General features: G+C 32.3%; 1 protein-coding gene and 1 pseudogene across 1 annotated transcript; one reads left to right on the plus strand and one right to left on the minus strand.

Annotated features, from left to right (window-relative positions):
- Window positions 1-4,497: 4,497 nt before the first annotated feature.
- On the minus strand, window positions 4,498-4,613 carry LOC112085825 (annotated as a pseudogene).
- A 17,924-nt stretch (window positions 4,614-22,537) lies between these two features.
- On the plus strand, window positions 22,538-24,107 carry LOC112085510 (myb family transcription factor PHL7-like). The gene is made up of 6 exons (XM_024154757.1): window positions 22,538-22,652; window positions 22,880-22,956; window positions 23,092-23,128; window positions 23,271-23,376; window positions 23,471-23,541; window positions 23,992-24,107. Exons 1-6 carry the CDS (start codon window positions 22,538-22,540, stop codon window positions 24,105-24,107), a joined length of 522 nt encoding a protein of 173 aa, XP_024010525.1.
- Window positions 24,108-24,682: the final 575 nt, after the last annotated feature.

Raw genomic sequence — 24,682 nt, forward strand, 5'->3', positions numbered from 1 at the left:
TCATTGTTAATGCTGATGATGATGTCGCAACTGCTGGTGATGGTGAAAATGATCCTTTAAACTCAGAAGTTTTGAAGGATGAAGAAAAATTGTCCCTTGAACTAACTCTTGGTCTCAAGTACTAAGAAGATTTGGGTTTCTATCCTTTTTAAGCTTGTTTTCCTTTTATATAATGTTATTATCCCATATAATGAGATAAAATAAAAATAAAAATGAACTATATATATTAAGATGGTAGTTGTTTTTATAAGATGTTACTTTGTGATCTTCCATCTATTATTTGGATGGAAGATTATTTTATAAATATATATCTATTTCCAATAAAATATGTTATTTATTTTTCTTTTATAATGTTTTTTATGTTTATAACTTATAAACTACAACTCTAAATAATATAAGGTTCTTAGTCCAGTGATCGACTAATGGTAAATTAATGTTTCTACATCAGGAGGTTTGAGGTTTGATTTCCAAAAGATGTGATTTATGCATGTTAATATGGAGATAAAATTATAAGGCAATTTTCAGCGTGGTGCAAGGAGAATCGTTCATTGTTGTCCTGGTCTACATGGATTCTTGTGGAGCAGATAGATTGTCAGTTGTAAAACTATCATTATAATAGTGATAAGATATTATGAAAAAAATCTAATATTAGCTATTCTTATTTAAAAAAAAAATCACCAAGAAAGAAAAAATAGTATGAATAAAGTATATATTTAACACATATGGAAATTTTAGGATTTTGTATTTCTGTCATTTATAAATGATTAAATTTATGAAATATGGTATCTCTACTTTTGCATGTATAAAATTAAACTGGTTTGGAAGGAAATAATATATTGATAGTGTAGATACATTCATGGTATTTGTTTCTTTTAAAGACTTTTAAGTTATTTATATAATTCGGTTAAAAATGATGATAATAAGCTAAAATTTTAGGCTTTAAGTTATAATTTTGTTCTTGTTGTCAATAAAAAACATATAATGCATATGTTTAAATTGGATGATGATACAATAACCATACTAGTGTAAACCATTAAGTTATACATATCCTAGTTAGGCCCATATATTAATTTTGGGTTAATTTTGACTTTTTATAAAACAGTTTGCCAGCATATATAATTTTATTTTCTAGAAAAAAAATCTGATAGTATTAATTCAAATCTTAAGTTTTATGGTACATATGTTATATAATATTTTTCTTTTAAAGTGTAATTTTAAATTTTCCTGATAAAACAACAAAGTCACAAGTCACAAGAAAAATATTTACTAGCATTTAATATTTTGTTTTAGGCTATTTTTGGTAATTATAACTTCTATAAAAATTTTTATGATATTTTAGAACAAAAAAATAATCAGTACATATCTGAAAAAAAAATCATGGCATAACAAAAGCAATGAAAATAAAGATTGTTAGACCTTACACTAAGTCAAAAATACCGCGACTGCCATGGACCACCGATTATCATCGCTATTTTGTCCATGCTGTTGAACAATTCGGTGGCGAAAACTGTAAGCAATATTTTTTCTTTTTTTTTTCAGAACAACAAATCCAATTTCTCACTTTTTATCATCACATCGATAAACAATTTTTTATATTTGTTTTTCCAATTGTGTTATGTTTCTCATCTTTCAAAATTTTCAACTATTATTTCTTATACATAGTAACACTATTGTTTATATCATTAAGAAATTTTTTTTTTGTATAAAAGTCTATCTTATGATTATTCTTAATATTAAAAGAGCAACTCCTAAAAATATTTTGAACTCAATGGGTGTAAAAACACTTACAATTTCGCATGTGAAAAGCAATCTCCAGGTACTTATATGTATACACACATTTTATAACTAGATATATATAACTATCTATTCAAAGATTGATAGTGTGGTAATTTAGATTCTTATCCTGGTGTATATGTAATTAAATTATATGTTTATTTCAATAGGTGTATAGGAACATGAAGCATGAAGAGTCTATACAAGGTAAATATATATAATTTACACTTCCATTTATTGTTGTATAAATATCTTTGCATTGAATATTTGGCATAGTCCTAATATATATGTATCCATTAAATTTATATATGCACATGTAATTCTACATAAAAAAAGAGAATGACACGGCAAATGAGGTGGCGGCAAACTCAATGTTGGGGTCGGTTTCACCCCAAGCGGATAAACCATCTCAAAAGTGACTAAATACTCGAAAACAACGAGCCATAGCAGAGGAACAATCGAATTGGGCCGAACCCATAAAGGAGATGAGCAATTGGACCGAGCCCTGCGAAGTGATAACACCGGATTTTAACCATTTTTATGGATCATTTTAATATCTTATGCAGGTGTTTTAACTCTGTTTTCAATGGTTTATAATTGATTTCTATGTTTTAGAGTTTTAAAAGACTTTTCAGGAAACTTGGACTAAAGATGTGCAATTTGGAACAAATGAGCAATTTTGGATAAATGCAGACCATCAGAAGTATGATACTCAATGGAGACCTTTTCAGCGTCTGATCATCCCTAAAATTTGAGACAACATAGAAGAGACAACCAGCTTTCTAATGCAATTGGTTTGGAGACAATCCAACAGTTAGATCTTCAGATATTCCCGATGCGCTAAAGACAGAAAATGCAGTCTCGAAGGAGAGCATAGGCCGCGACCGCGGCCAGACCATGATTCCCCGCGGTCAGGACCACCGCGAACGCGGCCAGACAATGTTGACATCCGAAAGTGACCTAATTCAAGCCCAAGTCCAGCCCAATACTCATTCTTCAAACCCTAGACGTTTCCAACGAATTCTAATGACCAAGTCGTGGAGAGAGAGCAGAGAAGAGAGCCGCACACCTCAGAGTTGCCATCTTCGGGAGAAGAAGGAGTCGCCAAAGGATCCATCATCGATCTCCATATTCATCCTCGTTATTCGTTCTTTATCTTTCTCTTATTTAATTTCCAGCAAACTACAATACTTCTGTGATGTTTTTATACACTATGATTGAGTAATTCCCTTGTTGGGTTTTAAGGGATTTTTCAAAGGGATTCATGGATTGATTTCTGGTTTGTTAGATTAGGGTTTATCTTTAGAGTTCTTCATCTAAATTTGCGTTTCATTTATGTAGCTTGGATCGATCATCTAGCTACTGCGATTAGGTTGATTTACTCATCAAAAGTGTTGTTGAATCGATTAACCCTATTTAGATGAACAAATTCTCTTAGACGGTGTGAGTCGATCTAAAGAATTTTGTGAAATTATCAAACTAATTTGTCTATAAACTTAGAGAACTGAATGGGAGTTTAGTAAATCTGAGTGAATTGATTTGTGATTAATACTACGTGAGTAGGTTAGTCTGGGTTTAATTTCAAGAACAATCTATTGAAAACTCTATGTTTAATTCTCTTGTTAGCTAGTCTATGATTCCCGGCGAATTCCCTAACGCCCAACACCTTCTCGTATTGATTTGATCTTATTGTTTACTATGTTTTAAATTTATTATTTTCTATTTTCGTCACTGTTCACAACCCCCAACCAAAAACCCATATTTTCATCTTAGCTCAGTCCTCATCTCAAGTAAACTCGTATTGCAGTTACTTGGTCTTCAGTGGATCGACCCCTAAGTACTACAACGTACATCTGTGCGCTTGCAGAAAACTAGGGTTAAAACCTGAGCACATCAAGTTTTTGGCGCCGTTGCCGGGGACCTTTAACGTTGCCTACGAGTTTCAGGTCAGAATCGAGTCTAAATAACGTTCTCTTGTTCATTTTTGAAAAAAAAAATTAATTATTATTTTATATAAAAAATATATATACATATATAGAAATTAATATAAAAAAACGGAAAAATATAAACTTAAATATATATAACGAAAAAAAATTTATTATTATATATATATATAAATCTATATATTAACATTAAAAAAAAATATATATATATATATAAACTAAAAATAAAAATAAATATTTATATATTTACATAAATTAAATAATTAATTAATTTAAAAAAATTATAAAAAAAAACACACACACAAAAAAAATTAGAGATGGACGATAACAATAGACACTTGCAAGGTTTAGATAGGTTTAGAGATAACTACCACGTCCATCAAAACGTTGAAGAGCACGATAGGTTTCAAAACGCACCTTGCTTAACTCTAAGAGATTATAACAATCTGTATGCTTTCTATGAGAACCGTTCTCCCATTAGTCTACAACCCATCAACGTAGACTATGAGATAAGTCCGAAGCTCATAAAATTGGTCAAGCAGAACCGGTTCCATGGCAATGCATCGGAGAACCCTATGGATCATCTTGAAGATTTTGAAGAAATCTGCAGCACCAAGCAATCGATCGGAGTTCCTGCAGATTTCATAAAGTGCAAGTTGTTTCCATTTTCTCTTTGTGATAAGACATGTGCATGGTTTAAGTCTTTGTCTCCTGGTTCACTCGGATCATGGGACGAATGCAAGGCCGCCTTCCTTAACCATTTCTACACCACCTCTAGATCAAACTTCTTAAGAGACAAGATTTTTAGGTTCCAACAAAACAAAAAGGAGGCGAATCTTTTCATGAAGCTTGGGATCGTTATAAAAGCTACATTAGAGAATGTCCTCACCACGGTTTTACAGAGACATGCATCTTGAACACTTTCTACGATGGTCTTGAATGCACATCTAAGGCACCTCTAAATGTAGCAAGCGATGGAAACTTCATGACAAGGACTGTGGAAGAAGCTTACATCTTGATTAATAATCTTGCTGCAAGCAGCAGAAACAATTGTCCTGATCAAGGAAGAACATCATGTTCTACTTCCCATGATCATAAGGAGATTGAAGAACTTAAAGCCATGGTGAAATTGTTTCTCCAAAATCAGCAGCATTCTGTTAATGTCTGCGAAGCAGTTAATGCAGCTGACATTAATCATCAACTTGGAGCACAAGACCACACCCATATGAATCTCCAATCTGCTCCAAAATCATCTCCAACCTCTCAAGACAACAAGATCGAGCTTATGGTGCAACCACTTCTTATGAAGGTGCAAAGATTAGCAGACGATGTGGATATAAGAGTGGACTGCCTATACACTGACCTTAATGGTAAATTTGAAGCTCTTTCCACTCAGGTTGACAGCATGGACGTGCAGCTATCACAAACCATAGATAGTTCAAAAAGCACCGAAGTTATCGACAGACGAATCGCTGAGGTACATGAAAAAATCACACAAGACATCCGCAACCTTGAGCTTAAGTTAGAACATGAATGATCTTGGGTACAAGTTAGACATCATGAATGATCACCTCAACAAGAACAATGAGGAGTCATTTCAGAAGTTCACTAACCTCTCAACTCATGTCAAGATGCTCGAGAAACAAATCGGACAAATTGGAGAAAGTGTGAAGAGACAAGATGGTCACCTTCCAGGAAAAATCGTAGACAATCCAATGTGGCGTTGAAATGTCATAAACACTGATGGTGAGAGAGAAGTCACGTCTATTCCTAGCAATCAAGACACTGAAGTTGAATCTCCAGCATGTCCTGAAGAGTATGATGCATAGGCAAAGTTCCACACCAAAGGAAGCTTCATAAGATAAACGATTCGGTGAAGTTTGTCTTCCCCTGCATAATTGAAGGTATGGAATTTTCTGACTCTCTATGTGACACAGGAGAAAATGTGAATGTCATGTCCAAAGCAGTTGCTAACGAGCTGGGGATGTGTGATATTAAACCTCCTCATGGTTCTGTTAAGTTTGGAGACAATTCAAGCACGATTCCATACGGTTTCGTAATGGATTTGATGGTGCAAGTAGGAGGGTGTCTAGTTCCTGTTGATTTTCACATTCTTGAGATAGAAAATGACTCTCCCAGGACATTGATATTTGGAAATTCATTCCTTGCAACAGTGGGGGCAGTTGTTGATTATCCCAACCGAAGAGTTTGTTTTCTAAAGTCAAAAAGAGAATCTTCTATCCTGCAGTCTGTAGTGGTGGAAGCTCGTACTGTATAACCATCTACAAGGAAGAGAAATTGATTCTAGACTCTGGAGATAACAAGGGAAGGTGCCAACACGTTTCTATACAAGCCTCGTTAGTCGAGCCTAAGGGAGTTGTCGAGTCGAGAAAATCAAAGCACAAAGCAAGGAAGTCTAAGCGCAAATCAAAGAAATCTAAGGGCAAAGCTACCTCACCTGGTGCAAGCTCGACATTCGACCTCTCAAGACCCTATTGGAGACGTGGAGATAGATGGTAATGCTAAAGTAATCACCCCAGAGACACGTCTAGCCCCGCTCCAAAAGCAAAACCTTCCAAGCTTTCTTGGTTTATGCATATCGCGAATTACCTAGCAGCAGAGGTCGAACCGCCACGATTCTTTGGCAACAACAAAAAGAAGTTCTTGCGAGATATAAGAAGGTACTTTTGGGATGAACCATATCTTTATAAGCAGTGTGCAGATAACTTGTTTCGCAGGTGCATCTCTGAAGAAGAAGTTCCAGAAATCCTTTTTCATTGTCACGGATCTAACTATGCTGAACACTTTGCTACTGATAAGACTGTAGAGAAGGTTTTACAAGCTGGTTATTGGTGGCTTACCATGTTCAAGGATGCCCATAAATTCATATCTAAATGTTATGCTTGCCAAAGACAAGGGAACATCAGCAAGCGACATGAGATGCCACAAAACTTCATTCAAGAAGTCGAACTTTTTGATGTTTGGGGAATCGACTTTATGGGTCCTTTTCCTTCGTCTTTTGGAAACAAATACATCCTTGTTGCTGTTGACTACGTATCTAAGTGGGTAGAAGCCATAGCCAGCCCAACAAATGACTTAAAAGTAGTAATGAAGATGTTCAAGTCGATCATATTTCCAAGATTTGGTGTTCTGCTACTCGTCATCAGTGATGGTGGTTCTCACTTCATCAACAAAGTGTTTGAGAATCTCTTGAAGAAAAATGGAGTGAAACATAAGGTAACTACACCTTATCACCCACAGACGAGTGGCCAAGTGGAGGTATCAAACAGAGAACTCAAAAGAATTTTGGAAAAGGCAATAGGACCAACAAGAAAAGATTGGTCAGCAAAGCTTGATGATGCTCTTTGGGCATATAGAACTGCGTTCAAAACCCCATTGGGTACTACACCTTTTCAACTTGTTTATGGTAAGGCTTGTCATCTTCCATGGGAGTTAGAGCTCAGGGCAAAATGGGCCATAAGAAAGCTGAACTACGACATCCAGACAGCAGGTACAAAACGTTTGATTCAGCCAAATGAGGTAGACGAGATTCGCCATAACGCCTATGAGAATTCTAAGATCTATAAGGAGAAGACGAAGGAGTTTTATGACAGGAAAAAAGTTCATTAGAAGTTCTCACCTAATGACCAGGTTCTACTTTATAACTCACGTCTAAAATTGTTTCCCGGAAAGCTTAAATCACGATGGTCTGGACCTTTCAAGATCAAAGAAATTTTACCATATGGTGCTGTGGTTCTATGGAACCGCCAAGGAGGTGATTTCACTGTCAATGGAAAACGTCTTAAGCCATATCTTGCAGACATTCAAGAAGAAAAGGAAGATCCGATCTCATTAGCAGATGCGCCCAATGCCTAAAAGACGATCAAGTCAAGCTAACAACTTAAAACAAGCGCTTAGTGGGAGGCAACCCACTCGGTATTTTACTTAGTTCCCTTTGATCTTTATTTTCTATGTTGTTGCTTTGTTTTTGTTTCATTAAATTTCAGATTTTTACAAAGAAGAACGAATAAAAGATGAGCAGAAATCATAAACCAGAAAACGGCAATCACTCCGGCCCTGTTGAAACTTCGACCTGCACTGCCATCATTCCAACCGCGACTTATTCCTTCGGCAAGGTAAGTACATCTAAACACTTCAAATTTCTACTTCCTTATCTATCCTTTCTTAGATTTTATCACACTGAGGACAGTGTGAAAAAAGTCTGGGGGAGGATGTTCATCCGTTACTAACGAAATTTGATTTTTTTTTAGTTTGTTTTGGACATAAAAAATTATTCAAAAACTTTTCAAAAATTTTTCAAAACGTTTTCAAACCAGGAACATAAATAAACAATACTATGATGATTTAGACCAGTGTGCTTCTACGTTATTTCCTCCTTTTTTGCTCTTTCTGTGATTTAGGCCTAGATTAGGCGGTAGCTAGAGTACTTACACTACGAACTCCCACTAGAGGATTTCTATTCATGGAGATTCTTTCTGACAGGATATACTAGCTCATTTTATTTGGACTTAATCTTGACTTAACTTTCTCATTAAAGCATTAGATCAGGGAAACGAATCATACATTCAGGACTCCTTTACCCCTTTACCACTCTTTGTTGATCCTAAATGGCTAGTTCACCTTTAACTAGTTCCCCACCGTAACCCAGCCTCTTTCAAACCACATGCACTCTTGTTTTTCACTATCCTATATGCAGATATGTGCAAAAACGTCGGAGAGAAAGAGGATCAACGCAGTTTTCAGTCATTAAAGACAGAGACTCGCGATTTCATTGGAATGATTCAACAAAAAGAGAAAACTCAGTTTGCCTTGGAAAAACTTCAAAATCTTGGTACAATTTTGTCCCTTAGGCGCTCTCTCTATAAAAGGTTGTTTCCCCTTCCTAAAAAAAAAAAAAATAAATAATAATAATAATAATAATAATAATAATAATAATTAAAAAAAAATAATATATCCGAAAAAACAAGAGAAAGAAAAAAAAAAAAAGAAGGGAAAGGAAATTTAAAACTTTAGAGAGTCTAGGATGATCGAGTTTTATACTTGAGACAAGCTAGAGTTTGATTATATGGAGTTTTGGAGATCTTTTTTTTGATTCCCGGAAAAGATTTAAGTCTGGGGGAACAGCTGTTTACAACCAAGGAGGAAAGACTATGCAACAACAATTGGCAAGGAGAAGTGACTAAAAATTGCGGACATCAACAGGTCCACTCTCTCTTGCGGTTTTGTATAATATCTTGCATCCTCCAGATTTTCAGGTAACCCGAAACACCTAAACTCCACCACTTAAACAGCCCTTAATACCAAACGCCGTCTACCCTGAATAATGTCTTTGATGAGAACTCAAAATATACTTAATGAATGTAGAGAGCTAGTTTACTGGAAGTTAGATCTAAGTGTGTAGATTTTCGCATGACGGATCAACAGACTAGTTATGTTTGTATTTTTGTGAGAATTTTCTAGACTAGACCCAGATAGATGTTTTACGATAGGTTATGGATTAGAAGGACGGTCACTGAGATATTTTTTAGTTCCTGCGGATTTTTAAGGATTCTTTCCTGGCTTGATCTATGTTTTGTTTGAGGACAAACAAAGGTTTAAGTCTGGGGGAGTTGATAACACCGGATTTTGACCATTTTTATGGATCGTTTTATTATCTTATGCAGGTGTTTTAACTCTGTTTTCAATGGTTTTTAATTGATTTCTATGTTTTAGAGTTTTAAAAGACTTTTCAGGAAACTTGGACTAAAGATGTGCAATTTGGAACAAATAAGCAATTTTGGATAAATGCAAACCATCAGAAGTATGGTACTCGATGGAGACCTTTTCACCGTCTGATCATCTCCAAAATGTGAGACAACATAGAAGAGACAACCAGCTTTCTAATGCAATTGGTTTGAAGACAATCCAGCGGTTAGATCTTCAGATATTACCGATGCACTAAAGACAGAAAATGCAGTCTCGAAGGAGAGCATAGGCCGCGACCGCGGCCAGACCATGATTCCCCGCGGTCAGGACCACCGCGACCGCGGCCAGACAACGTTGACGTCCGAAAATGACCTAATTCAAGCCCAATTCCAGCCCAATACTCATTCTTCAAACCCTAGACGTTTCCAACGAATTAGAAGGCTATATATACTCGTTTTAGGTCATTCTAATGACCAAGTCGTGGAGAGAGAGCAGAGAAGAGAGCCGCATACCTCGGAGTTGCCATCTTCGGGAGAAGAACGAGTCGCCGAAGGATCCATCATCGATCTCCATCTTCACCTCGTTCTTCGTTCTTTATCTTTCTCTTATTTAATTTCCAGCAAACTACAATACTTCTGTGATGTTTTTATACACTATGATTGAGTAATTCCCTTGTTGGGTTTTAAGGGATTTTTCAAAGGGATTCATGGATTGATTTCTGGTTTGTTAGATTAGGGTTTATCTTTAAAGCTCTTCATCTAAATTTGCGTTTCGTTTATGTGGCTTGGATCGATCATCTAGCTACTGCGATTAGGTTGATTTACTCATCGAAAGTGTTGTTGAATCGATTAACCCTATTTAGATGAACAAATTCTCTTAGACGGTGTGAGTCGATCTAAAGCATTTTGTGAAATTATCAAACTAATTTGTCTAGAAACTTAGAGAACTGAATGGGAGTTTAGTAAATCTGAGTGAATTGATTTGTGATTAATACTACGTGAGTAGGTTAGTCTGGGCTTGATTTCAGGAACAATCTATTGAAAACTCTATGTTTAATTTTCTTGTTAGCTAGTCTATGATTCCCGACAAATTCCCTAACACCCAACACCTTCTCGTATTGATTTGATCTTATTGTTTACTATGTTTTAAATTTATTATTTTCTATTTTCGTCACTGTTCACAACCCCCAACCAAAAACCCATATTTTCATCTTAGCTCAGTTCTCATTTCAATTTTCAATGAGGCTAAAATTGAAAACAATATATTTTTTTTAAAAAATAACAAACAACAGAAGAATAACAAATAAGAACAATAAAAGTATAACACAAAAAATCAATAAAAATTGAGAAAGTATCAAGATATCAAAAATAAAGAGAAAATAAAAAGAAGAAAAAAATAAAATAATATATATTGGGATCATTTTGAAGGTATTGTTTTGAAATATGGATTGAATGGAATATATGTAATAAGAAAACATGAAAATGATAAACTGAGAAATTTAAAATTGTTGTTAGTCAATATTTTGATGAAAAAAACTCAAAAACATAACAAATAAAAAAGGTTACTAAAATCATTATAAAATGTATATTGAAAAAGTTAACAATTATCTCTAAATCAAAATTTAGATCAAGAAACTTGAAATTTGGATAAATGAACTAATATATATAGAGTGAAGAGGGCTCTCCAGCGTCGATACATCGGCTTCCATTTATTGATCAATTTTGTTTTTTTAACAAGTCAGCATTTACTAAATTTTTAAAAAAAAAAAAAATAAATCCATTAAACAAGATAAATATAAATAAACTAATTAATTTATATTTACTATATTAAATAAAAAATTTAAATCATAAAATTATAATTAAAAATTTTTAAATCTATTGAAGTATTGTGATTGTCTACTTATTTTTTTGTGATTTAATTATCATATTTCAGCAAACAAATATAATTTAATAAAAAAAGGTCAAAAAAATTCAGACCAAAAATAAATAAAAAAGAGCTAAAAAGATTTTCAATCATCAGAAGAACAAAATATAAGAACTATAAAACTACAACACACAAAAACTTATAATAGTCGAGAAAATAATAGAATATCAAAATTAGAGAGAAAATAATAAAATAAAAAGAATATGACAACAAAACAATATACTGATTTTTAAAGTATTGGCTGGAAACATGGATTCAATGAAATATATGTAATAAAAATATGAAAATGATAAATTTAGAAAGTTCAAAATTATCGTTATGTGAGGATTTAAATTAAAAACTCAGGAAAAAATGGATGCAAAAGGTTACTAAGATCATAAAAAATATGAAATAGTTAAAAACTAGTTATGAGCCTAAAACTGAAAACAGTATGTTTTTTTTTTTAAAAAACTGAAGAATAAAAAATAAGAACAATAAAACTAAAGAAAATCTATTAAAGAACATATATATATATATATATTATCTAATTTACATTTAACTATGCCAAATTAAAAATATTAAAGCATAAACTTAGAATAAATGAAACTAAAATTTACTAAGTATAGTGATTGTCTTCTTATTTTATTTTTCATGTGATTTGGTCCTCATGTTTGAGCTAATAAGAAAAACCAATCAATAAAAAAATAAAGGAAAAAAAATAAATTTGGAGACCAAAAATATTTTCAAACAACTAAAGAGCAAAAAAAAACTATAAAACTAAAACATACAAAACAAATCAAGAAGTAATAGAGAAGATAAGAGAATATCAAAATTAGAGAGAAAAATGATATTAAAAAAATAGAAAAGAATATGACAACAAATAAATATACAAAATTTAAAAAGAACTGGTTGGAAAGATGGTTTCAATGAAATATATGTACTAACAAAATATGAAAATCAAAAATCAAAATTTTTTAAAATAATTGTTCTGTGAGGATTTAAATGAAAAAAAACTTGAAAATGGATAAAAGAGATTACTAAGATCATAAAAAAATGTTAAATGGTAAAAAATAAGTTATAAGGCTAAAACTTAAAACAAAATATTTTTTTTTAAAATAAAAACTGAATAATAATAAATAAGAACAACAAAACTATAACACAAAAAATCAAGAAATATCAAGATATCAAAAATAGAGAGAAATATATATATAAGAACAATTTTGAAGGTAATAAGAAAACATGAAAATGATAAATTTAAAAAGTTAAAATTGTTGTTGGTCAATATTTTGATGACAAATTCAAAAATGTAATAGATGAAAAAGGTTACTAAAATCTTTTAAAAAATGTATATTAAAAACCTCAAAAATGATCTCTAGATCAAAATATAGATCAAGGAACTTAAAATTTAGATGAAGGAACTAGATAGTTAAACTAAAAATCTAAAACATATCCACTTCTAAAACTAAACAATACAAGATCCGTGCATAGCACAGATTCTATCCTAGTACTAATAAATGTTTTTCAGGGTATCCACATAGAATTCAAAAGGGTAATTCTATTGGTCCACATCAACATTCAAAATTAAAACAATTTTCAAATTTTTTATTGCTGAATAAAGAAATTAAGAATGTTTACAAATTCTAATAATATTGCTGAATAAAGTAATTCTGTATCAAATTTTTATTGGTCCACCTCAATATTGAATGTCAAATTCTATTATTGTTTTAAAAATTATTAAAAAAAGAAATTACATATAAAATGTATATTAATAATAATAACCAAAAAATAATATTAAAATAGAAGAATTTTAAATTTAAATTAGATATTTCAATTATATAAATAACTAAGAAAAAATAAAATATTAGAATTTATTTATATATCTATACACACATATTTTGAGACTCTTACATTAGCATCCAAATTTTTGTTATATAACTATAATAAATTTGAAGTTACTTTTTTGTGTGTGCAACCATTTCAATTCAAAAAAGAAAAAAAAAAGATGAGTTATGTTTCATTAAAGAATGAGTCATTACAATGTAAAAGAGTCAACTTGACTAAATTATATGTTTAACTATAAGCTAAATTACAAAGAATATGATGAAAAGAGACCATAAAATCTCCAAAACTTGACCACCGGATTTGAGAAGAATGTTAAATTCTAAGCAATCTGATAAACATGTCAAGTGATTAATACTCGAAACTTAAAAAAAACATTGAAAAAAGAGAAATAGGTTCCATCATTAAGACGAAGGAGACTGAGGTATCTGAGAAAGATTTTTGAAATAACATGGCATCTGATGGGGTTTTAACAACCCAACCTGAACCACAAAGGTAACATTAGCTGCACAAACAGCATCAGAAGACATTCGGTAAGCCTCAAAATAAAGAGGAGAGACCAAAATCACTTGTTGCAACGGGCCTCGTGCGATCTTCCAGCTTTGATTTCTAAATCTATGATTAATAAATTTAAAGTTATATGCTTCTAAGAATATCTACATATGATTTATAAGTTCAATTCTATTGGTCCATACATATATATATATATTTAAAACTAAGAAAATTTCCATATTTTAAAATAATAAAAAAAAATGTTGAAGCTATAAGCCTCAAACTCTCTAATGACATCCACATAGGATTTAAAATTTCAATTTTATTAGTACATATCAATAACTAAAATTTTATTGAAAGTAAATTTATTGGAATAAGAAAATTTCCAAATTTTGAAATTGTGTTGTTAACAAAAAAAATATATTTATCTATTACTAATAAAAGTTGAAGCTATATGCTTCTTAAGGTGTCCACATATGATTTAAAAATGCAATTTTATTGATCCACATCAACATTAAAAATTAAAAAGTTTAAAAATTCTAATATTAATGCTAATAAAACAAAAATAAAAGAATAAGAAAATTATGTATCAAATTTTCATTGGTCCACCACAATATTGAAATTTAAGAAAGTTTCCAAATTATTTTTTTTTAAAATTAACAAAGATAAGAAAATAAAAGTAGGAAAATTATATAAATAATAAAGAAAAAAATAAAATAATAATTTTTTTTCCATATACACACATATTTAGAGATTCCTACATTAGTATCCAAATTTTTGTCACATAACTATAAAACTCTTAAGTTAATTTTATGTGTGTGCGCAACCACTTCAATTCAAAAAACAAATGAATAGAGTTATGATTTACTAAAAAATGAGTTATTACTATGTAAAAGAGCCAATTTGGTTAAGCTGTCCATTAAACTACTTGTTAAAAAATGATTATGATGAAAAGAGATATAGACAAAGCCACTACAAGTCGTTTTAATGTCGAGAAAGAGACTGTAATTCTTCAAGCAATCCGAGAAACATGTCAAGTCATTGATACCCGACATTTTTGATAAACAAAGCGCTGAGAATAGAGAAAGAAGTTCCACCATAGAGGCAGAGGAGACCGAAGTATTCGAGGAAGATCATTGGAATAGCATGAAATCTGACAGGGTTTTAAAAACCAATATGAACCATAATAGTAAAAATTAGCTGATCAGCTGATCAAATAGCATCTGGTTACAGTCAGTAAGCCTCATCACAAGGAGGAGTGACCACAACCACTTGCCACAAAGGGCCTCGTGCATGATCTTCCAAGTTTGTTTTCTACAACATACGGGCCTCAAAATTATATAAAAGTTAAAATTAAGGTTAGTTTAGGGTGATTTTAGTGAATATCAATGGTTGACCAAAAAATTGGGTAAATAACAAAGTTGATTTAAAAATTAGGTGATTATGAGAGAAAAATAAAATTTATCCCATAATTATCCTTCTATTTGATGTTAAATACAAAAATGACATTCATCACAAATAATTATTTACTGATGTTGGATAGATGACAACACTATTCATCCGAGCTAGCACTATTCATCCGAGCTAACACTATTCATCCGAACTAACATTATTCATCCGAGCTAACAGATACTATGCATCATCGTTAACAAAAATCTGAAAATTAATACAGATTGTGTTAACCCAGTTATCATATCATGATGTAACCTGATAACATAGTAATGTTATCAAACTAACAATAATATCTGATTTTTGTTAACGTGCTAATAATAATATTTAATATTCGTTAACATGATATATAATACTTGTTAACATGCTATCTGATATTTATTAGTAGTTAACAATATTATCCGTTACATATAAAGTGTTAACATAATATGTTAACTTGCTAACAATAATATCTGAAACTTATTAACATGCTAACAAAAATATCTTGTATTCGTTACATATTTTGTATATTATATTTAGTACGTTAACAAATTATGTTAGTTGGTTACAAATTTTTTATAATATGTTAACGTGTTAACAATAATATCAGATACGTATAACATGCTGAATAATATATAATATCTTTATTTTTACGTATACCATTCGAAGAAATAGTAAAGAAATATTAGAAAGCAAAGAGATAAGGAGAGATTAAAGAAAAAAAAAATTTAGTCGGAAGCTTACGTTGCTCGAAAAAAAAGAGAAGATAAATAAATAAAGACAAGGGGTAAAAGTTAAATTCTACTGTCCAATCACTGTTGAAAAAGTGTCACTTAATTTTATTATTATTTATGGGTATTTATTGCTATTACTCTAATTTAAAATTAATTAGTTAAAGTTACATAAGATCATGAGTGCATTTAATATATGTCACTAGACAAAATTATGATTTCTATATATTCCAGGTAAACGACAAACATATTTATTTTGTCGATTTTTTAATTATTAATTTCTTTCATTGTACATTTTCCAAATTCAAGACTGACAAAAAAAGAAAACTTATTTCTTTGAGACAAAAGAAGAAACATGGATGAGTGAGAGAAAATGTAGTGAGAAAAAATGTGCTGAGAGAAAATGCTCTCGGGCTCTCTTCCCCACTCTCCTTTTCCGTCTTTCTTTTTTCAAAATTGAATCAATCTCCTCCATTCCTTTCCAATACTAAACAAATCTCTACCACTAGATTTTCCAATCTTATCAATTCTTCCAGCGTTTTTCTTAAGAGTTACAAAAATATCCAAAACTCTGTTACTTTGTTTCTCAGAAACATGGAGAGATTGAAGACCAAGGAGAAAGCCCCCATCTTTTAAGGCTTTTAACAACCTGAGAAGCTTTTCTCCCTGTTTGGGAAGTCCAGATCTAAAAACGAAAATCTGCTTGGATCTATTCACTTTTCATCTGGTCATTTTACTTGTTTCTACCAAAAGCTCAGATCTGATTTGGAGTTTTGAAAAAAAAGAACAGATGATGGAGTCCACTTCAAAGAAGCCGAGAATCTTTGCTCCTCTAATCGCTAGAGTTCTGACTCGGGGATTTCTCAAACATAACAAAGCCTCGGCTCCATGAATTTCCGTGAAACTCCACAGATCCCTCCCATCTCTTGCTAAAGAACATATCTCAAATTGGAAATCTTCATCAATCTCTCAAAAACTCTCCGTCAACCCTCCGTCAAGATCACTCGACCATCTTCGTCAACTTTAAACTCTTCTAGCCTTGTGCTAAGTCTCTCCTAAAGAATTGTGTTTCGAGATCTATACAACCCTGCCATAGCGGCAGCTATCTTGCTAACTCAAGTCTTCAAACAACACAAGCTCGTTTTCATAAGCCTTCTAGCCTAGTGCTAAGATTATCCCACCAAATCTCTCTCTCTGCGTCCTCCAATACGAATATCCATCGCCGGAAGCCATCATCACGTTTTTTCTCAAGCTGCTTCTCTTATAATCAAGTCTGAAGCTTTCTCCCTTCTTGGGAAGATTTGGTTAATCTATCAAACAAAAGAAGAAGAAGAAGTAGAGTGCTTTGTATTCCTCCCATCTCAGAAAAAAAAAGGAGAAGAAATCTGATCGTGTAATTCCAAGCTTTTGCTAAGATTGTATTTATATGAATTAATTCGAAGATCTATCTTGCCTTTAGAAAGATTGATCACAGAAGGGTTTAAGCAAACTGAGCTCCAGACAAATAAAATATAAAATCCCAATTAAGAGGAAATAAAAAAAAAAACTTGATCGCAGAAAACGCCGGAGGGCGGTGGATCAGATCAGTTTCGGTGGTGGCAAAGTGTCTTTTCTCCATATTAACCATTCATCGTTATTCAACGGCAAAAAGGAAGAGAAGCGTACAGGATCTGGCCCAAGACCAAGAAAGAAGTAAAGTGATAAGCCCAAACGAAAAATTTCCAAGGCCCAAAACCATCAGATGTCCAGAAACTAACTCCAGAAACTATTGTCTGTAATGAACGTCATCGGGTGGAATTGTCAAGGAGCTGGTTCGGATTTGACAAAAGATCATTTGGAAGAACTTTATAAATGTTTTCAACCGAGATTTCTATTTTTGTCGGAGACCAAAAATAAACGTTACTTTCTGCAAGACATGCAAGTTCATTTTGGATATGATCATGTTTTCACTATTGAACCGAGAGGTCGAAGTGGCGGTCTAGCCCTTTTTTATATGGATGAATCTTCAGTTACTATCTCCTATTCGGATGAACATCTTATTGATGTAGAAACTAGTCTAGACGGACATAAAATATTTTTGACGTTCGTTTATGGAGATCCGGTCATTAAAAACCGAGAATATGTATGGGAACGTCTCACTAGAATGAGCCTCTCTAGAAAAGAAGCCTGGTTTATGATTGGAGATTTCAATGAAATCTACGGAAACCATGAGAAACGGGGAGGACGCAGGAGACAAGAATACTCTTTTATCCCTTTCCGAACCATGTTAGATAATTGTGGGATGCTCGAATTTCCGTATAAAGGAAATTCTTTCTCATGGGTCGGAAGAAGACGTAACGGAAAAGTCAAATGTCGTCTCGATAGAGCCGTGGGGAATGAAGAATGGCAATCTATCTTCCCCCACACCTCGGTGGAATATCTTAAATTATGGGGTTCAGACCATTGTCCCGTTATGGCCAGAATTCAAGTGGATAATCGACGGAGGAAGAAATCATTTAGATTTGATAAAAGATGGTTGGGAAAACCAGGTTTCAAAGAGGCGGTAATCTCCGGCTGGAGCTCTTTGGATGGAATCACTCGTCGGGATTTCCATCGCAAAGTAGCTAATTGTCGTACGAGTATCTCTAAGTGGAAAAAGTCCCAATCATCAAATTCAGAGAAGATGATTGAGGAACTGAAAAACCAATTGGATGCGGCCCAAGACGACGAAAACTCAACATTAGAAGAAGTAGAAGATATTAGAAGGAACCTTTGTGCTGCTTTACGCGAGGAAGAAACCTTCTGGAAACAGAAAAGTCGTGAACAATGGCACAAAGCCGGGGACAGAAACACGAAATTCTTTCATGCGCTCACAAAACAAAGGAGAAGCCGGAATCGAATTGTCGCCCTGAGGGACAGGAATGGGAATTGGGTGGAAAATGCACGAGGTATTGAACGGGTAGCTTCCCACTACTTCCAAGACTTGTTCACCTCGTCACAACCCCCAGACCCAGATAATGCACTCCGGTTCATCACCGAGAAAGTGACAGAATCTTCTAACCAGATCCTCCTCAAAGACCCCATAGAAGCAGAAATTAAAGAAGCTCTCTTCGATATTAATCCAGATAAAGCCCCGGGACCGGATGGAATGACAAGCAAGTTTTACCAAAGGTTCTGGCAGGATTTCCGCCATGATATTGTGAAATTAGTTAAAGATTTCTTCACATCAGGATCTTTTGATCCTAGACTCAATCAGACCAACATATGTCTTATCCCTAAGAAAGAAAAGCCTAGAGCTATGACGGAGTTCCGTCCGATTAGCCTTTGCAACGTGAGCTATAAGATAATCTCAAAGCTCATTTGTAAACGACTTAAAAAGACATTACCTAATCTAATCTCAGAGACTCAATCGGCTTTCATGGCTAGGAGGCTGATCACCGACAATATTCTGTTGGCACAAGAAAATTTTCATGCACTTCGTACTAACTCGGTGTGCAGAGAAAACTTTATGGCCATCAAGACAGATATGAGCAAAGCATACGACAGAGTGGAATGGAGCTTCATTAAAGCCCTAATGATCAAGTTGGGCTTCTCTGAGAGATGGGTCAAGCTTCTGATGTTCTGTATTTCTTCGGTATCCTACCAAGTGTTGATAAACGGAGAACTAAAAGGACATATCACTCCATCACGAGGATTGAGACAAGGAGACCCCCTCTCTCCGTTTTTGTTTATCCTATGCACCGAGGCTCTTATCTCACTCCTAAATGGAGCAGAAAGGGAAAACCAAATTTTTGGGCTAAAAATTGCCCAAGCAAGCCCACCAGTTTCCCATCTATTATTCGCGGATGATAGCTTGTTCTTCTGTCGAGCGGACATCCAACAAGGAACCGAGATCTTTAGGATCATCAACACATATGGCTCAGCCTCGGGACAACAACTTAATCTGGGCAAATCATCCATCATGTTTGGGAATCGAGTTCACCCGACATTGAAGCAAGGTATCAAGGACGCCATCGGAATCTCGGCAGAGGGTGGCATGGGCATGTACCTGGGCCTCCCAAAACAAATTTGTGGATCAAAAAAGAAAGTTTTCTCCTACGTCCATGATCGACTGAGTAACCGAGTAAATTCCTGGTCTGCAAGACTTCTTTCCAAAGGTGGAAAAGAAATTCAGATAAAATCGGTCGCCCAAGCTGTCCCTACTTACGTCATGTCATGCTTTCTATTACCCCAAGGAGTGACTGACAAGTTACGGAGTGCCATTGCTAATTTCTGGTGGAGTTCGAAACAGAATAATAGAGGGATTCACTGGATTGCTTGGGACAAGATTTGTATCCCCCAAGATATGGGAGGCCTAGGATTTCGGGATCTACAGGATTTCAATTTAGCTCTTCTAGCTAAACAGCTATGGCGTCTTATCCAGTACCCTTTATCTCTGCTGGCTAGGGTCTTACGAGGACGATACTATAGACAATCTGACCCGTTGGAAGATCGTAGAGTCTACTCCCTGTCCTATGGGTGGAGGAGTATTTTAGCTGCAAAACCATACCTAATGATGGGATTGCGGAAGACGATAGGGTCGGGTCTAAATACAAGGGTCTGGTGCGAACCATGGATCCCGGACACTAGAGCTCGGCCGGCGAGAGCCACCCCACAGATCGGCTACCAGGACCTGGGATTACTCGTTTACCCCTTTATTCGACAAGATACAAAGCAGTGGGATGTTCCCCTTCTGAGAAATTTCTTCCAACCCGAAGATGTCTCTCTCATCCTAGGGTTGAGACCTAGCCGGAACCGTACCTTACCGAGTGAAAATGTCCTGGCGGACAGTCTTGCAAAAGGATCCCGAGTAAGAGGACAAATATTCACCCACATTGATCATACCGAGTCGGTTGAGGATGGCCCCCAAAACTGCTCTCAGCCCGGCCAACATTGATGTAATAGTTGGGTAGTCGACAAAAAAAAAAAAAAAATATTAATTTCTTTCAATGTTCATTCCATAATTATTTTTGTTTTGGTTTAAAAAACTAATTTTCCTTAGATACGAGAATAAGATTTGTGCTTATTAGTTTTATTTTTCACTTGTAAATTAAACTGAAAATTTGTATTGATAAAAGTAGCTAAAATTTTAACTATCTTTTTTTTTTCTGTATTCCATAGAAAACATATATAACGAGAATGAAATTAAATAAAATGAAAAAAACTTATTCACTTTGATTGGAAGAAGTGAGGTATAATCATTAAAAATTATTTAAAAGTTAACATAAATAATATGATACAAGACAAAAGTTATCATGAATCCGAAAGCAAGAATTGCAATTATTAGTTTCTTTTTCAATGTAGTATATTAAATTAGAAATTTGTATTGGTTAAATTAGCTAAGAAAGTAAAATAATTTTATATTTATTATGTTTTGTTATTTTATAGAAAATGTATATAAAGAGGATGAAACTAAAATGATGAAAAACAATGATTTTTTAATTATTTAGAGAACTGATATAGAATTTATAATCTTGTATCAATATTATGATTAATAAATAGCATTTGATCACTTTGTCACACTTTTAGTTAGCTTTTAGTATATTATTTATAAATATTATATCAAATTATAAGTTTTCCAAACATAACATAGTATATATATATTCAAAATCAGATCATGAAACCTCACAAATTAGATATTATTTTTAAGATTAAAACTATAATTTTCTTTATACATACTATTATATTAAAATATATATAAAATAATATTTTATTAAATATAATTAATTGCATATAGTTTTTTTATCAAAATATTATTTAAAAAGAAGAGATTGACAAACTTTAAAAAATTCTTGTGGCCGCGCAAGGCGCAGACTTAATACCTAGTTTTACATAAAGAGAAATTGACAAACTTTGTTACTAAATAATTTAATGTAATAAACCATAACTAATTTTCTCATTATGTTAAAGTGATAACATACTATGAAAAAGTCCAATATTAGCTATTTTTTTTTTTTTTAAAATCTCCAAAAAAATGCTATAAACAAAGTATATATTTAACACATATAGAAATTTAGGGTTTTGTATTTTTGTCATTTAGAAATGATAAAATTTATGAAATATGGTATCTCTACTATTGCAATTTTTTTGTTATTAGAATAAAATTAAATTGGTTTGGAAGGAAATAGTATATTCTATAGTATAGATATATTCATGGTATTTGTTTCCTTTAAAAATTTTGAAGTTATTTATATATTTTGGTTCAATAATATGATAATAAGCTAAAATTTTAGGCTTTAAGTTATAATTTTTTTTCTTGTTGGCAATAAATATTATGTAATGCATATGTTTAAATTGGATGATGATACAATAACCACATTAGTGCAAACCATTTAGTTATACATATCCTAGTTAAGCTATATATTAATTTTTGGTTAATTTTGACTTTTTATAAAACAGTTTGCCAGCATATATAGTTTTATTTTCTAGATAACAAATCTGGTAGAATTAATAGAAATTTTAAGTTTTATGGTACACATTATCACCATTAGAAAAATGCTATTAAATAGTATTTTTTAAAAAGTGTAATTTTAATTTCCTTACTAAAAATAAACAAAATCATAAATCACGAGAAAAATATTTACTAGCATTAAATATGGGTTATTTTTTGGTAATTATATCTTCTAGAAAAATTTCTATAAATATTTTGAAACCGCAAAAACAATTGGTACATCTCTGAAAAAAAATCATCGCATAACAAAAACAATGCAAAGAGAGATTGTTAGACCTTACAGTAAGTCAAAAATACCGCGACTGCGATGGACCACCGATCTTCATCAATATTTTGTCCATGCTGTTGAACAACTCGGTGGCGAAAAGAGTAACCAATTTTTTTTCCATTATTCTTCAGAACAACAAATACAATTTCTCACTTTTTACCATATAATCAATAAGCTCTTTTTTATTTTTGTTTTACCAATTGTGTTATTTTTCTCAGCTTTCAAAATTTCAACTATTATATCTTACACATAGTATATTCTTTATATCCTTTAAGAAAAATATTAATTTTTATAAAAGTCTATCTTATGATTATTCTTAAATTTGAAGGAGCGACTCCTAAAAAGATTTTGAAGTCAATGGGTGTGAAAACAATCACAATATCGCATGTGAAAAGCCATCTTCAGGTACTTATATATATACACACATTTTATGAACTACATATATATATCACTATCTATATATGTAAAAATTTATAGTGTGATAATATTGATTCTGATCCTGGTGTATATGTAATCAAATGTATACGTTTATTTCAATAGGTGTATAGGAACATGAAGCATGAAGAGTCTATACAAGGTAAATAAATATGATTTACACTTTACTTTATCATTTACACTTCACTATATTAATGTATAAATATCTTTGTACTTAAACTGTTTCGCATAATCCTAATATGTATGGATCCATGAAATATATATATGTACATGCAAATCTAAAGCAAAAAATAGAATGATACGGCAACTGAGATGGCGGCAAACTCAACAATACCTTCGAATCTATGAACGTCTTCGAGACGCAACCAAGTTTATGCATAGCCAACAAAGGTTCATGCCATAATTAATTAATGTTAGCTCATGAATCATTTAATTATTTGTTGTGGAATCAAAATGATTAACTTTATTTTTATTTTTTTTGTAGGCTACAATGCAATATTAATGAAAAGATAATCGCATTTCTGAAATTAAGTAACAAAATTATGGATGTGCCTTGCAAATCTCGCTTTCAATCTTCCAGAGTAAATTTTATTTTCTTTTGCATATATTATAATCATGCATGATTGTCAAAATAAGTTTCGATGAATATGATATGACCTAGATAGACGTATGTATATTGCATATACAAGATCATTATACCTTACATATGCCTATAATATTGCCAAAACGTTTATATTTATCAGTATTTACCGATAAATTATGATATCAAACGATTTTCAATATTATTTTTTAATGGCATTTTTTCTTCATTTCTTGGTTATTGTTAACTTTGGTGAGATAATTTGACTTAAAATAGTGGATAAAGAGGATCTATGTGACAGTTTAACATGCGAATTATTTTGATTGTTAAGAAGTATTTAATTATCTGTTTAATTATATTATGGTAGGTTGGACTAATTGAAATCAGAGATGATGATAAAGATAATAACAACAATATTGTTGTGAATGCTGATGATGATGTGGCTATTGCTGTTGATGGTGCAAATGATCCTTTAAACTCAAAAGTTTTGAAGGATGAAAAAAAATTGTCCCTTGAACTTACTCTTGGTCTCAAGTACTAAAAGGACTTGGATTTCTATCCTTTTTTAAGCTTGCTTCCCTTTTATGTAATGATATTGTCCCATATAATGGGATAAAAAATAAAAATAAACAATATATATTAAGATGGGGACCCTATTAAGATGATAGTTGTTTTTATAAAATGTTACTTGGTGATCTCATTTATTATTTGGGTGGAAGATTATTATATATATATATATATATATATTTCCAATAAAATATGTTATTTTTTTAAAAAAAAATGTTTTTTATGTTTATATATTTTAAGCTACAACTTTAAATAATGGAAACTCCTTAATCCAATGGTTGACTAAAAGTTAATTAATCAAGAGGTCTAAGGTTCGATTCCCAAAAGATGTGATTTCTGAAGATTATTATGGAGTCAAACTCATAAGAAAATTTCAATCATCGTTCAAGAGAAATTGCCCATTTCTTTTTTTTGTTTAACTTCTGATTTCAATTGAACTCATTACGAAATCTTCAAAAAAGTCTTTAAACATAACAAAATTTTTTTTTAACAAAAGACATTCTCTGCAAGTTTAGGGTTACAAGAATGGGAAGAATCATTCATTCCATT

Source organism: Eutrema salsugineum, unplaced genomic scaffold, assembly GCF_000478725.1.
Source record: "Eutrema salsugineum unplaced genomic scaffold, Eutsalg1_0 scaffold_3, whole genome shotgun sequence".
Taxonomy (NCBI): Eukaryota; Viridiplantae; Streptophyta; class Magnoliopsida; order Brassicales; family Brassicaceae; genus Eutrema; species Eutrema salsugineum.

What these genes read in the sequence shown, in the direction of transcription:
- LOC112085510 (XM_024154757.1), top strand. Translation starts at nt 22,538, where the DNA reads ATGCAAAGAGAGATTGTTAGACCTTACAGTAAGTCAAAAATACCGCGA. An exon ending in GCATGAAGAGTCTATACAAG is followed by an intron (nt 23,129 to 23,270) that starts GTAAATAAATAT and finishes GCAAATCTAAAG; the next exon opens with CAAAAAATAGAATGATACGG. An exon ending in CAAAATTATGGATGTGCCTT is followed by an intron (nt 23,542 to 23,991) that starts GCAAATCTCGCT and finishes ATATTGTTGTGA; the next exon opens with ATGCTGATGATGATGTGGCT.